Raw genomic sequence first — 14572 nt, forward strand, 5'->3', positions numbered from 1 at the left:
ACCACCCCACACACACACACACACCCCAACTACAAAGGGGGCAGCAGCTGAATCTCGACCCTCCGCAGAGGACGGTGGCTGTGTTGTCCTTCCTGCTTGGTTCCTCCCGGGAGGGAGCAGAGGAGGGAGGTGCCCATGACCTGAGCCAGCAGGCCCCTCCTCCTTTGAGTCACTGGAATTTGGCAGCAGCTCCTAGGGCACCCTAAAGGACCCCAGCCCAGGGGCTGGTTGGGGGCTGGGAACAGCCAGACAGAGGGTCTACAGGAGCCGGGCAGTCCCTCTCTGGACAGCCCCTCCCTGCCCCGTCTGGCCTGCTTTACATTCCTACCCAGCCAGGCGCCTGGAGGCAGCAGACTCCCTTCTCACTGGCCGCCCACCCTGTCACGGAAGCAGGATGGATGCTGACTCCCCCAGCTTGAAGCAACCTGTCTCCGTTGCACACCTGTCGCCTCTGTCTGGCGCTGTAGACCTCCGGGACAGCTTGGAGAACGAAGAAGGTGGTCCCAGAAGCCCACAGGACAGGGTGGGAGCTGACATTGGCGGGGCCACCCTCACCTTCCCGCAGCCTCGGCCAGCGGGTGGGGGTGGGGAGATGAAAGGATCTGACAAATCCCCAGCCACACAGCCCCACCCCTCCCCGAGACATCTTGGAGCCGGGGGAGGTGTGAATGGCCTCCTTTGTGCCTCCGAATTGAAGGCAATTAGATGCTACTTATCTGGGGGGATTTGAGCTACCCATGCAAATGCGCTTCCCACCCCCTCCTCCTGATGAGCTATAAATGCTGCCCAGCCCTGCTGAACCTGAGACAGACCCTGTGCCCCCACCCAGCTTGGCCCTGCCCCGCCCACACGGCGCCAGCCCCCACCGCCTGTCCCGCCGAAGACCCGGAGCCCGGCCTCCACCTTCTTTTCCGAGGCGGATCCAGAGCTGTCCCCGCGTCCAGGCATGCCGCCCTCCTCCGACCTGCCCGGCGGCCAAAAGCCGACCTCCAGCTTTGGTTCTGTGGACTGGCTCTCCCAGAGCAGCCACGTGGGGCCGGCGCACACCTCCAGGCCCACTGCAGTCTCCTGGGGCAGCCTCTCTGCCCCAGCCAGGGTGTCCAGCGGTGGGGAACCCCCGCAGGCCGTGGGCATGGAGGAGGCGAAGTCCTCAGCAGTGTCTACACCAGGGACGTCCACGACTGGTAGGTCTGGGTGTGGGGAGAGGGATCCTTCCTTCCCAGACTGGGGAAGGTTCAGGCGAATGGAGGCCAAAAACACAGGCATCCTGTGTGCTCAGGTGGGAAGAAGGGCTGGGCTTCTGCCCGATCCCCCTGGCAAGTGAAGGTTTTCCTTCGGAAGCAAAAGCCACACGGCTGGTCTTCCCTCCTCAAGCCCCTTGGGCTCCTTCTGCACCCTCCTCCTGGAGGGACTGGCCTGGCCCTCTCGCCCAGGCCCGGCTGCCCACGGACTGTGCCCACGGATCCTCGCCCAGGTCTTCACTGTGGGCCATGACCGTGGTTTTCTAGTCGTAATAGTCCTGGACCCATTTCGACAAGAGGCGCGGGGTCGCGGATAAGTACGTCTTAAAGCTTGTGACACCTGGCCAGGTCAGAAGGTGGTTGTGCCGTCCCCCCTCTCCTCGCCCCCAAAGCCGGGCTCCCAGTTTGGCATCTGGACTGTCACTCCAGTTCCCCTGGAATCCTGCAGGCTTGATTTGGGGGCAGCCACAACCCCGACTCCTGAGGACACAGCCTCTGCTTTTCCGTACACCGGACTGTACCTGTGAGTTCCCTGCCTTGGGCCCATTGCTCCTGAGCCTTGCCCAGCCCTTTGTTTACTGACGACACTTTCTCCGTCTGCCTTTTACTCGATGTGACTTGGTCATTGCCTTTAGGTTGAAAGTGGGGGTTTATATTATCTGTAAGCTTTTGTTTTTTAAAACGTTTAGTTCTTATGAAGTAGTTTTATATTTTAATGAGGTCGAATTTTAAATGTATTCTCTGCAACCAGTAGCCACCCCCCCCCAAAAACAAACAAACAAACAAACAAACAAACCCCAATGGCTGCGTCAGAATCCTTCGTGCTGGCCAGTCACCCCCTCCACCCCCACTGCCCCTCGAGTGAGTGTGTGCTCCTCTGGTGGACACCACGGGAAAGTGTTAAAAACAACTTTGTAAAATCTGCTTCTCCCAAAGCAAATAATTGGTGTATTTTATTGGTCAGACTTCTGTTCAGTAAAGACCATGTGAAGGACCTACACCACACTGGTTGACCGTACCTCGTGCGTGGCGGGGCGGGGGGTTGGGGGGGTGCTGAGTGCCGTCCCCCACCTCCTAGTTTAGAAATTAGAAGACTGGACTTCCAGACACCTTTGGTGCCGACAGCCTGGTTCCTGGTGATGAAGGCTGCTTTCCCAGTTGGTCCCTCTAGGCCAGTGATGGCGAACCTATGACACGCGTGTCAGAGGTGACACGCGCGCGAACTCATTTTTTTGGTTGATTTTTCTTTGTTAAATGGCATTTAAATATATAAAATAAATATCAAAAATATAAGTCTTTGTTTGACTATGGTTGCAAAGATCAAGAAATTTCTATATGTGACACGGCACCAGAGTTAAGTTAGGGCTTTTCAAAATGCTGACACACCGAGCTCAAGAGGTTCGCCATCACTGCTCTAGGCCTTGCATAGAATGGACTCCACCCGCCCCACCCCTACCAGCCCCTCTCACCTCCTCTCACTTGATGAACAGGAGTTCCTTGTCTGCAGGCAAAAGAAACCTTTTCTGGAAGGAGGTGGGGTGGGTGGAAGTCATTCTTTCGGGAGCGAAATGCCCTGCGGTGGCAGGGGAGGGTCTGTGTCGGAGCCACTGACCTTTCTGCAGTGTCCACATCCCCGTGCTGTCCTGCGCCACAGCCTCTGGACCCTATTGCACACGTGGCTGGGCGGAGGAGCCATCGCCAACCCTGAGGGGGACAGCAGAACACTGGAGGGCTGCCACAAAAAGTGAGGCTAGGGAGGGCGATCTGCCCTTCTTCAGGCCCCAGGCATATTGATCACCGTGTCTGTCATCTTCAGCCACAAAGCTTGTGGCACCCACTGAGCAAGGGGAGGGTGTCTCTTGTAAGCCAATGTCCCTGGTAGCCAAATGGATTCAGTGCCTGTCCTTCCTCCCTCCCCCAGGGTTGAGCAAGGAGGCAGACAGCCCTCGACCTCCCCGCGTCCGCACAGCCTTCACGGAGGAGCAGGTCAGCACCTTGGAGAGCTCCTTCCAGCTCCACCGTTACCTGGACCCCCAGGAGCGCCGGAGGCTGGCCCAGACCATGGGGCTCTCGGAGGTGCAGGTGAGGCCTCTGGGCTCAGCAAACCAAGTGGGGCTGGGGGGCGGGGGGTGGCCTGTTTGCCCGCTCTGACCTTGTTTTCCCCACAGATCAAAACCTGGTTTCAGAATCGCCGAATGAAACATAAACGCCAACTGCAGGACTCACAGCTGAACGTCTCCCTCTCTGGAGCAGTCTACTCGCCCCTGGCTTTCTGCCCACCTGCCCTGGGCAGCCCCCTGCAGTTGCTGCACCCGTGGGCATCCCTGTCTGGGCCCTCAGCTCTAGCACAGCCCCCTGGCTCCTTCTGGGACCCCTGCCAAGGGGAACAAGCCTCCCTGGCCTCGGCGTGGGCCTCGAGCAGCAGACAGCCTCTGATGTGCTGCCTGCAGGATCCTGGGAGCCAGGCGCACACGCTGGGCCCGGCCTTGTCCAGGGGAACCTGGCGCCTGTATGTTCTGCCGGAGACTCGAGATGCCTTTTGAGGAAGCAGGGCAGCCCAGTAGCCTGCAGTTGGGGTGCGTCAGAAGCCAAATCATCCCACACACACACACACACTGGGTGTGTGCAGAGCATGCCTGGCATCTACCTGGAGAGATCGTCATCCGCATGTCAGTTTACGCCACCCTAACACCCTGGTGTGGGCCTTGTGCTGATGCATGGAGGGGACCTGGAACCCTGACCCGCCAGAAGGTTCTGGAGGGTTTACAATCGAAGGCATTTTAGAGCTGCCCCTTTACTGAAAGCTATTAAAGGGTTTCTGATCGCTCAGTGAACAGAATGGAAAGCGAGTAGACTGGTTCTGTGCTGGGCTGTTAGCACCTAATAGAAGGTAATCTAGTCCATCTAAGGCGTCAGAAAAATGTTTTCTCAGTTGGAAAAAATAAAGGTGGACCCTTCCTCTACCGGGGCCAGGCACATGTCCCTATCCTGAGCCTCCCGGTCTTTGCGCTCAAGCTTTGATCTGGGGGGTGGGCAGGGAAAGTTGCTCAGACCCCCCCCATAAACCCCATAAGGAAAGTGGGCATAGTGGGTTTCCTGAACAGATGCAGCCCCTTAGGGGTGACCCTGCACACCCCCTGCTACACTGACCTTTTACATTGGGCTCTCTGGACACGAATGCTCTCCCTGCCCAGGAAGCTGTGGACAAGAGACCCCCACCCTGAGCTGGGGTGCAGCATGTGACCCACAGGCCAGTTAGGGACCCAGGAGAGTGCTGCTTCTCCCTGGGCCCAGGAGCCATGTTGCAGCCGCTGTCGGTAAAAGTGGAGAGCCAGGCAGAGCCTTTGGCATCCTGAATTCAGCCATGCCTACAGCCCACAGCTGTCCCCACACAGGGAACAGTGAAGCTGATGCATTGGGGTACCCTCATACCTGCTTCCCTCTTACTCAAGAGTCCCACCAGCGCCTCATGCGGCTCAGCAGCATAGCCAACCCCCAGTTCGATCGGGAAGGATGGGATGGGAAGGGCCTATTCCCTGGCCGGGCGTCCCTGCGGCACTGACCCCTCCCCCCCAGAGGCTGTGGTCTTTTGAGGGAGGAGCCAGTTCCTATCAGTGAGATTAGGGGAGAGGCCCTCTGGGCAGGACCCTGGCTGATAGAGCTAATCGCTCCATTTGCTGCCTGTAATCGGACAATTGTTTAAGCCCTCAATTCCCAGGCCCCTGTCCTTTTCTCCACCTGGAAGTTAAGACACACGGGCGAGGGGCCGGGGGCGCTGTGCCCTGGGGGTCTGGCCCCGGCATTCCTGGCCGGCCCATCCCCACCTTCTGCCAGCAGGCGCCCTGGGAGTGTCCGGCTTCCAGCGACCCTGGTTATCAGAAGGTCATCAGGAACCACCTCGCCTTGTGGGTGGGAGTCATTTCTTCCCCCTCATGTGTGTGTTTTATTCCCCCATAACACCGCTCTGTCCAGTGTGACCCCCCACCCCCCACCCCTGGCCCACAGAGACGAGAGGAAGCCAGCACACAGCAGCTGCAACTTTGTTTTAAACTTATTGTCAAAACAACACCACACTTGCCGTGGAATTCGCTTTATTGACATTTCTGGTCAGAACATCAGCTCCTGCTGGTGGTTACAAAAGTATAATGAAGGTGCAAGAAGCACAGATCGCTTGTAGATGTTCAAGCTGCTCTCACCTCCACGGGAGACCCAGTCAGTCCCCCTGTGTGGCCCCGGACCCAGCCCCTCACCCCCAGGGAGAGTCGTCAGGTCAGGGTCTGGGCTGCCCCACCCGGCTCCGGGGGCAAAGATCAGGCAGGGTTGGGGCCTGCGCCATCCTCCCCACCCCTCAAGGGCACACACACACACAAAAACAAATGTTTCCAGATTTCCCCTCCTGGGATCCTGACCACCCCCGCCCGCCCGAGGAGGAGGGCAAGGAAGCCCTCTGGGTCCCACAGCCGATTCCAGGGGAGTGGAGGCAGGTCAGGATGCGGATGCAGCGGAAGGAGAACCTCGTCGCCCCATTTTCCCATGCCTTACACCTCTTTAGGCCAGACCCTCAAAGAAGTATATGCATAGGAAAAAGGAACCGCGAGAGACTGTGGGTGGCTGCTGGGCGCCAGGGAGGCCGTCCTGGCGAGGGTCCTGCGAGGCCAGCCGGAGGAGCTGCAGCTCGGCGAGTCCCGTGGGTGTGAGCTGTGTCCGGCCAGGAGGCAGGGAGGCCCCGAGCCTCCACCTTACCTCGTCCGGCCTCCAATCTCAGGTCCTGGGCAGCCGCTGAGGAGAGCTGCCCGCTGAGCTGAGCGAGGCGCTCTGCAGCTGCCTGCCGGCTGCGTGCCCCATTTATGCGAGACGGAGACCTTGACGGCTGGGCTCCCAGGGCAGCGGCTGTCACATGTGGTTGCAGGCTGTGCCGGCCAAGGACCTGGCCACCCCCGCACCTGCGAGATCGGGGCACAAAGCCCCGCTCTGAGCAAAGTGCTGAGTTGTGCCTTTCGGCCGGGCGAGCGGAAGGGCGGGTGGGGAGGCCCACGGATCCTGGGGGCTGCTAGCGGGGAGCTGGGACAGGGCCAGCCCTGGCCGGCCGCCCTCCTCCGGCACTTATCTCCCAACTTGCGACTGCTTGCGTCAGGGCCGGAAAATGCACACTGGCGACTCTCCCATCCCCTCCCCTCCCTGCTCCCAGCGTGGGCACAGCAGCGCCCCTGCCCAGGGCACTGAGCCCCAGGACCACCGATCCCCACCCCCAGTCTGCCCAGAGGATCAGAGGGGAGTTTATCCCCCATCGCCTGCCATGTGTCCTCCGCTCTGCTCCCAGAGCCCCTGGGGGTGTCTGCAGGCTCGAGGGTGAGAATGCAGGCACAGGCTAGGGAGACAGCACAGAGGGGAGAGCTATCAAAAACCCAAGGCTGCCAACAGAGAGCCCATATAGACACACAACACCCCCTGCTAGGCAGGTGCCCCAGGCAGGCAGCTCAGCTCCTGCTGTGTGTGGAAGTATGTGTGTGTGTGTGTGTCCACGTGTCTCTCTGTGTACAGCAGCCCCTCAGGCTCTTACCCCACTTGTTGATGGAGCCTGTGTTAGGGCTTCTGGGTGGACAAAGACAGACCGCTCAGGTGGAGGGACAAGTGGACAGGTGGGGGAAGTCAGCCGAGGGTGTTACCATCCATGTCCCATGAACACACTCAGGCCCTCTTGACACAGACCCCACGGTGGTCTGGACCCGTTTGGGCGGGTGGAGGAGTGAGACTGAGAAACTGCAGACCCGGGCTGAGCGGGACAACAGGTGACTACCCTGCCCGTGCCAGGGGCTTGTGTGCAGACCGCCCTCTGGCAGGGACTGGCCTCCCCCAGACGCTGACTGGGACTTCAGGCCACTGCTCTGTGGGTGACGGGGGCAGAGACTAATGGGTCAGGGGGCTCAGGAGCCTCCTGGGCAAGGCAGGACCTCTGGGCTGGGCGCCCCCTGAGGGTTGGGGGTGGGAGACAAAGAGGGGTGACCCACTGCACTGTGGGTGACGGGGGGAACAGCGGGGCCTCTCTCCAAGATCTCAGACATGCTCACACTCGCTCACACACGCACACTCACCTACTGACATTCACAGACACTCCCCACACTCACTGAGGCCTTTGAGGGGAACCTTCTACTGAGTCTTGGGCTGATAGTGAAGCCCCGTGAGGAGAGGGGTAGGTGAGTGGCCCTTCCCCTCACAGCTGTCTCCAGGGCGCTTGGGAAAGCACTGCTGTTCTTGACCTTGGGGCTCATGGGGCCCAGGGTCTGCAGGAGGGAAGGAGGCCAGAGGCAGACAAACAGGGAGACAGAGATATGGAGACAGAGAGACAGAGGGTGGGGGGAGGAGGCCCTGGATTGCCCTAAGACCTAGTTCTTTGCTGTGTTTTCCTAAATTATATTAATGTGACTGGTTATAAAGCACGTTTAAAATCCAGAGAGGTGTAAAGACAAAGACGGGGGCAATCAGCCAGCCCTCTGGGGTGTCTGCTGCCACACTCATTGTCCCTGCCACTGCCTTTCCCTTTGAAATTGAGGAGCCAAGGACTGTCCTGGGGGGAGTGAACGACGCCCCACCCACTGGGAGGAGGGGACCGGACCCACTGTCTTGTGTTTCCCCAAGGCCAGGCGATGACAGGTAGATTCTGTGTCCAGGTCCCTCCCTCTGCTGCCCTGTGGAGCTGGTCAGATGGAGGAGGTGGAGGTGGCTCGGGGACTCAGTGCAGGTTCCAATACCAGCCACCACTCCGGCTCTGAGGCCCTCACAGGTCTGTTCTGCCGACCTGGGAGGTGAAGGGTGGGCTCAGGAACCGCTGCAGCCCGAGAGCTGAGGTCAGGAGGCCCCCAGCAGGCGCCCCTGCATGCCTGCCCTACTCCAAGCTCAGTGCTTTGAGTGAAACCCAGCACTGGGCCACACAGCCTGGCGGCACCTGTCGGGGGCCAGGCCAGACTTCCCAGGGCGGTGTGGGCAGGAACACTGGGCAGAGCCCCCTCCCCGAGTAACGAGGATGGTCCTGCTGGGCAGGTGTGGAGGCCAGATTCCAGAGGCCAGATGAGGCACAGGGCTCCAGTTCACAGGGGGCCCTGCCCACCACTCATGGGGCCTCCAGACAGACCCCCCACCCACAGGAAGCCTGGCCTCTGTGTCCTGGTCCAGAGAGATATGGAGACAGAGACAGAGGGGTGGGGAGGAGGAGGCCCTGGATTGCCCCAAGGCCTAGTTCTTCACTTTGTTTTTTAAACTTCTTTTCCTGGTTATAAAATTAATGTGGCCGGGGCAGGGCTCCCTGCTGGGTCCAGCCAAATCCTGGCCCCGTGGACCCCAAGTGGCCCCTGCAACATCAAACATGCCAGGCCTGGCCCTCCCTCTGCCCATGAGACAGAGTATCCTTGTGGGTTCTGGGAAGACGTGCTTGGCACGGAGCTTCAGTGGACGGGCGATAAGGGGTGGCCTTCAGGACTCGGCACTCCCTCTCTGCTCCATTCCTGGCAGGGGGGTGGGGGGGTTCCCACAACTGTCTGCTTAGCTCAGCCCTCAGCTGCCAGCCCCCCGAAGGTACCCTGCCATTAATCCTTGGCGGATTCTCCAGGCCCATTCCCAGAGGGTGGCCCACCGATCTGTGAGACACGGAGACCTCGGTGTCTGCACTGGCTCCCAGGCTGCCCTGCACGCCCCCGGAGTTCACTACACCCCAGGTTACTGTCTACTGTGCTTTCCACCTGAGGGGCAGGCCAGGCAGGGTCCGCGGCCCCTTTCCAGAGCAGCAGCTGAGGCCTGGATCGGGACTCCCCCGGGCCATGCTGTGCAGACCTCCTCTCCTGGCCTCAGTTTCCCCACCTGTCAAAGCAGGCGCTGAAAATGGCCAACCCCTTTGGAGCCGTAAGACTAAGCATGTGACTCTGTGACTGTGACTTGGCCATTCCACGCCCACATGTCTCCCCCAGAGAAACAGAAGTATTGGCCCCAAACGGACCAGACAAGAATGTCCTCCCACCAGATGGCCCCCAGGCCCACTCTCAGAGGGGTGATGCCCACCCACCTGACCCGCAGGTCCACAGTGGAACACAGCTCAGCGATGCAGAAGACATATCCATAATAAGTTATCGCTTATCTGGAACTGGAATTAACTGGGTATCCTGAATTTTTATTTGTTAAATCTGGAGAGGACTGTGCTCAAAGAGGTAAAGTGACAGGAAACAAGGTCTGGACCTCAGGCCTCAGCATGAGGAAGGGGACCTGTGGGCTGGGAGCAAGTCCGAGATCCCCATGGCTCCTGGGCACCTAGGCACCTGGGCACCAGGCTTCCTGAGCAGGGGCCTGAGCTGGGGAAGCAGGAGCCTGAACTGGGGGAGCAGCAGGGGCCTGAGCTGGGGGAGCAGCAGGGGCCTGAGCTGGGGTGCAGGAGCCTGAGGTGGGGGGTGGCAGGGGCCTGAACTAGGGGAGGGGGTACAGGGGCCTGAGCTGGGGTGCAGGGGCCTGAGCTGGGGAGCAGGGGCCTGAGCTGGGGTGCAGGGGCCTGAGCTGGGGTGCAGGGGCCTGAGCTGGGGAGCAGGAGCCTGAGGTGGGGGGTGGCAGGGGCCTGAGCTGGGGGGACAGGGGCCTGAGGTGGGGGGTGGCAGGGGCCTGAGCTGGGGGACAGGGGCCTGAGGTGGGGGATGGCAGGGGCCTGAACTGGGGGAAGGGGTACAGGGGCCTGAACTGGGGTGCAGGGGCCCGAGTTGGGGCTGTCTCCGGAAGGCAGTACAGCCAGAGTGACCAGGGTCAGAGGGTCCTGTGGCCCTGGGTACCCATGGGAAGCCCTCGTGGGTGCTGGGTCCCTGAGACCTGTGCTCCAGGTGGGCAGTTCGGGGTATTGGCCGGGAGGTGGGACAGGCGGCCGTGGGAGGGGTGGGAGAGGAGGACAAAGAGTTAAGCCTGAGCCCTGGGAGGCCCTGCCTGTGCGTCAGGGCTTCAAGGCTGGTCTGCGTGACTCCCTCTGGGAGATAATATTGGCTTCCTGATATTTTCTTTCTCTCTCCCCGGCCGTATCAGGAACACGCACCGGCCCTGGGAACTTTCCTCTGCCCGCCAAGGCCATCGTGCAGGCAGCCCTTCCCAGGGCACCCTTGGCCTTTCCCGGAGCCCCCACCCTCTGGCAGAACCAGAGCCGCTTTGTCTGGACTGCTGACCTGGCAGCCCAGGCCTGGGCCTCCGGGGACCATCTGAGCACCTGGCCAGAACCTGGGCCGCTGGCTTGCCACACAGGCATGCACACACACTTGCACACACCCCCATGCATACACCCTCACACATGTACATGCACCCTCACACACGTCCACGCACACTCACACATGTATATGCATGCTGAGCCTGCCGCTCTCCTCCCCACTGCCTCTGGGGGCCAGCCACCAGGCTTAGCCCGGGTCCTCGGCTGGCTGCCCCCAGGGTGTCCACAGCTGCCGCAGGGCCCCTGCAGTGGTCTGGGGCGTCGGTTCGGACCTGCGAACACTGGAGTGGGGCTCAACCGGAGACCAGCCAACCCCTGCCCACACGGGCACTGGTCGGGCCTGTGGGGCCCTGGGCCCGGATCCTCCTACTTTGCTGAAGGGGACCCAGGTTAGCAGGCTGAGCTCGAGTCCCGGGGATAAGGGCCAGCCAGGGTCAGAACCAACATCCTCCAGGTTCAAGGTGTCTCCGAAGAGACCCTTTCCCCTGTCCTAGTGGACGGAGAAGCCACCAAGCCTGCCTGGGCTGGGGGGACCGTGGGGTGCCGTCTCCCCAGGAAACAAGCCACAGCCCGTGGCCCACATGGGCTCACTCACTACCTCTGAGTTGGGTGGGGCTGGGAAGACTCAGTGGACCCAGGATCTGGGGAAGGGGCTGAGCTTGGGCTGCCATCCCGGCTGCCAGGGCTGAAGACAGCGCTGGTCACAGAGGAGAGGAGAGGCAGGGCCACTGCGGGGCCAGTCTGGAGGGCAGAGTGGGGCCCACAGGCAGTGGGAAGACTGTGAGCACGCATGTGTGGGTGAGGACCCTGGGTGCGGAAGGTGGACTTGGAGCCGGGCCCAGAGTGGACTGGGTGGAAGAGAGCGGGCAGGGGCCGTGAGGACCGACGCTCAGAGGCCCTGGGCCTGTGCCCTGGGGGAGCGGAACCTCTCCCCGCCTCTCTCCCTCCCCACGGGAGGTTGAGTCAAATTGGCGGCAACGCTGACAGTTGTCAAATCTGGAGAGGGGGCTCAGGAGCAGACGGAGGGCCTGGCCTGGGTATATGGGGGCAGAGGGGCAGGGTGTAGAGAGAATCAAACCCTCCCTGAGGGCTGGGCGGGCAGGCTGGCAGGGCCACCCGGGGCCGGGATTCTGGGGTGAGGTCAGCATGTCCAGGTGACTGCCACTGTGGTGTCCACGGGGGCCACAGCCCGTCCACCCCTCAGTCCTCAGCCTCACCGCCACCCCAGCCGTGCAGCCCCCACTCTGACCCGCAGTCCCCTGCCCTCCGTCCTTGGCCTCCAGCCCTACCGTCTGCCGGGGCGGCCACTTGACCAGAGTGAGGGATGGGGTGGGGTCACGGAGAGCAGGTATCACTTGACCCACCATGTGGCCTGGGACACTGTGGGGTAGGGGCGGAGACAAAGACACCTGAGAACCTGGGGTCGGGGGGGGGGGGGCAGGCAGGCAGAGGGGCCTGGGCCGGGGTCCTCAGTCTCCCCTGGGCCTGACCCAGGGCTGTTTGGTTCTGTGTTTCCGGGGGTGGAGGGGGGTGAAGACGCTCTGAGGGGGCCGTTCACTGGCCACTTGGCTCGATGGGACCTGAGGAGTGTGTTTTGACGCGAGTGCCCTCAGCTGAGCCGGATGCCAGAGACTGGCGGGAGGCAGCGGCTCTCCCAGACGCCTGATCCTTCACGGGGATTCCCCTTTCCCCCCATTACAGAGCACATGTCGCCCTTAGGGAAGTGGCAAGGATACAGAGAAGAAATCACCTTTTTTGCCACCAGGGGACCCTGTTCACCATTTGGTTTTCCGTCAGCCTGCGTTCTGGCATCCTCTTACCGACATCACACGGGTGTGCACCCGCCGCCCCTCCTGTGACCGTGGCCTCCTCTTCTGGGCACCCACAGTGCAGGATGTGGGTCTGCGGCAGCGGTGGTTTCACAGAGGTGCTCCTTCCTGGGCCTTGTCGACCGGGTGTCTGAGTGTCTCCACGCGTTCAGGCCACCTCCACACGGTGGACACATGGCCCTGCCAAGCCTGCCGCTTGCCCAGCGTCATCCACGGCTCCCACCCCCCTCCAAGGCTCCCACCCTCCTCGGGGCAAAGATCCCCCCCACCGTGACCGCAGCCCACAGACCACCCCGTGAACCACTGGCTCTCTGCCCCAGGCCCTTTGCACCAGTTGCTCCTCTGTCTCGACCCCCAGTCCACTCATTCAGTCAGTCTTGGTGGGCACCCCGGCCACCCACTCTAAGTGTCAGGCTCTATTTTATTTCCCTCCTCCACCCCCACGCCGCACCAGGCCGCGCTTTCCACGTCTCCATCCTGCCCTTTTCGCGCTCTGCCACTGGAGGGCGGGCACCTAGAGCTGACACTATCATTCCGGCTTCCTGAGCATGGAGCCCAGCAATCCGCAGGGAGAGGGTCCCATTTCCACACCACGGGCCCCACATGGCCTGCTTGAAATCACTTTTCTGCCTGGCACGGTTAGATGGTTAGCTTCCCGGGCAGGCACATGCCCGGTCAGTAGGGGGCTTGCAGGACCAATGATTCTCATCATTGATGTTTCTTCCTCTCCCTCTCTTCCTTCCTCTCTCTGAAATCAATAAAAACATTTTAAAAACTGACTTTTCTGCCATCACTGAAGCCATTAGGGAGTCCAGGGGCCCGCCCGGCCTGGAGCCCCGGCCCGACTGGCTTGGCGCTTCCCCAGCCCCTGCTCTCTCGAGAGCACACCTGGCCATGGAAACTTGGGTGCACGAGTATTAACAAGTTGAATCAGTTGTTTCAAAATTCAGGAGCTGGAGCATCGGTGGGGGCCCCACAGAGCAGAGCAGAGACCACCAGGGGTCCGTGTGTGTGCCCACACTGGGCCACCGCCCACACTCACGCAGGGCTTTGGGCTGAAGTGGGATTCTCAGTCCTTTGCTGCCCAGCTGGGGAGGAGGTGAGGCTGCTGGTCTTTAAAGCTCCAGGTGTTGCCAATTTTTAAAGGATCAAGAAGGCGAGATTTACACACCGGCCACGCGGGGTCACCCTTGGGCAGCCCGTCTGTTGGCCCCTAGGGCGGTGTGGATGTGGCCAGGCTCACCCCAGCCCGGCATTGCCGGTCACTCTTGGGCACTTTTGTTCCCCATTTCTCAAATGAGGAAGTGGGTTCCAGATGTCCAGGCTCCCCGGGCCGGGGGTTGGGGGGAGGCCGATGGCCTGCCAGCTGGGCTCGGGGCAGGAAGTGGGTTTCTCATCACCATCCACATTCACCCCTGTGTGCATCCTCCTATCCCCTCATAATTGTTCAATTATGAATTGTGTAACACGTGCGAAAAGACCCGCCTCCCAGCTGAAGAAACACCTACACTCTCAGCTGTCCAGACCGGGCGGGGCGTCGGGGGGGACGGTGGGGAGCTGGCTCTGACTTCTCAGTTCCTCTCTGCGGGGTTACAGCAAGAGGAAGAGGGGGAGTGACCTGAATCTGAACTCGCAAGGACTCAGCTGAGCCCGAGGGCAGCAGCTTGTGGTCGGAGGGGAGGGGGAAGAGCGCTGGCCCTCGGCGGCGCTCCAGGGCCTGTCCACCTGACTCTTCCCGAGCCGCCGCCCCGGGGAAGCCTCGCGGCTCCTGCAGTCAGCACCCAGGCCAGCTTTGTGCTGCCTTCCTCTTTGGAACAGGGACGAAGGTGTTTGTCACCGGGGGTCGCTTTAGCTGACAGTCACTGGGCTCTAGTGTTCTCCATGGTACCCATGTCACCCAGGGGGGATGAGTGGAGGGGTCGGCCCTCACGGCCACTCCCTCCAAAGCCTGGGCACTTCTCTGAAGTAATCGCTGAACCAAAGTCCAAGTGCAGAGCGGGCGGCGCCTTCACCCTACAGGACGGGACGGGAAGGGACTGGCTTCCGATTTTGTCCTAAGTTGGCCCCCGAGGCTAGCTTATCTCTAGGGTGAAACGGGAGAGGCACTGGCCAGCGTGACTGTCAGCTGCTTCCTAACTCAGGAGTCAGCTTCTTGGCCCTCCACTGAAGCAGGACGTCTCCTTCTGGGGGGCTGGAGACCCAGGCCTGAGCCCCACCTCCAGCCCAGGCCGAGCCCCCTTGAAGCTGGCCTGGAGCAGGCTGGGGCTCACCGAGGCCGCCTA

At 61.3% G+C, this 14572-nt stretch overlaps 1 protein-coding gene across 1 annotated transcript; it reads left to right on the forward strand.

The window, feature by feature from the left end:
* Positions 1-394: 394 nt before the first annotated feature.
* VENTX (VENT homeobox) lies at positions 395-3784 on the forward strand. Its single transcript, XM_036337364.1, has 4 exons — positions 395-523; positions 830-1184; positions 3163-3323; positions 3410-3784. Exons 1-4 carry the CDS (start codon positions 395-397, stop codon positions 3782-3784), a joined length of 1020 nt encoding a protein of 339 aa, XP_036193257.1.
* The last annotated feature ends 10788 nt before the right edge of the window (positions 3785-14572 follow it).

Source organism: Myotis myotis, unplaced genomic scaffold, assembly GCF_014108235.1.
Source record: "Myotis myotis isolate mMyoMyo1 unplaced genomic scaffold, mMyoMyo1.p scaffold_m19_p_15, whole genome shotgun sequence".
NCBI classification, from domain to species: Eukaryota; Metazoa; Chordata; class Mammalia; order Chiroptera; family Vespertilionidae; genus Myotis; species Myotis myotis.

Excerpts from the sequence above, each read along its gene's own strand:
- VENTX (XM_036337364.1), top strand. The coding sequence starts at position 395 with ATGGATGCTGACTCCCCCAGCTTGAAGCAACCTGTCTCCGTTGCACAC. Across the intron at positions 524-829 it reads CCAGAAGCCCACAGGACAGG|CTTGGCCCTGCCCCGCCCAC; the intron begins GTGGGAGCTGAC and ends GCCCCCACCCAG. Across the intron at positions 1,185-3,162 it reads ACCAGGGACGTCCACGACTG|GGTTGAGCAAGGAGGCAGAC; the intron begins GTAGGTCTGGGT and ends TCCCTCCCCCAG.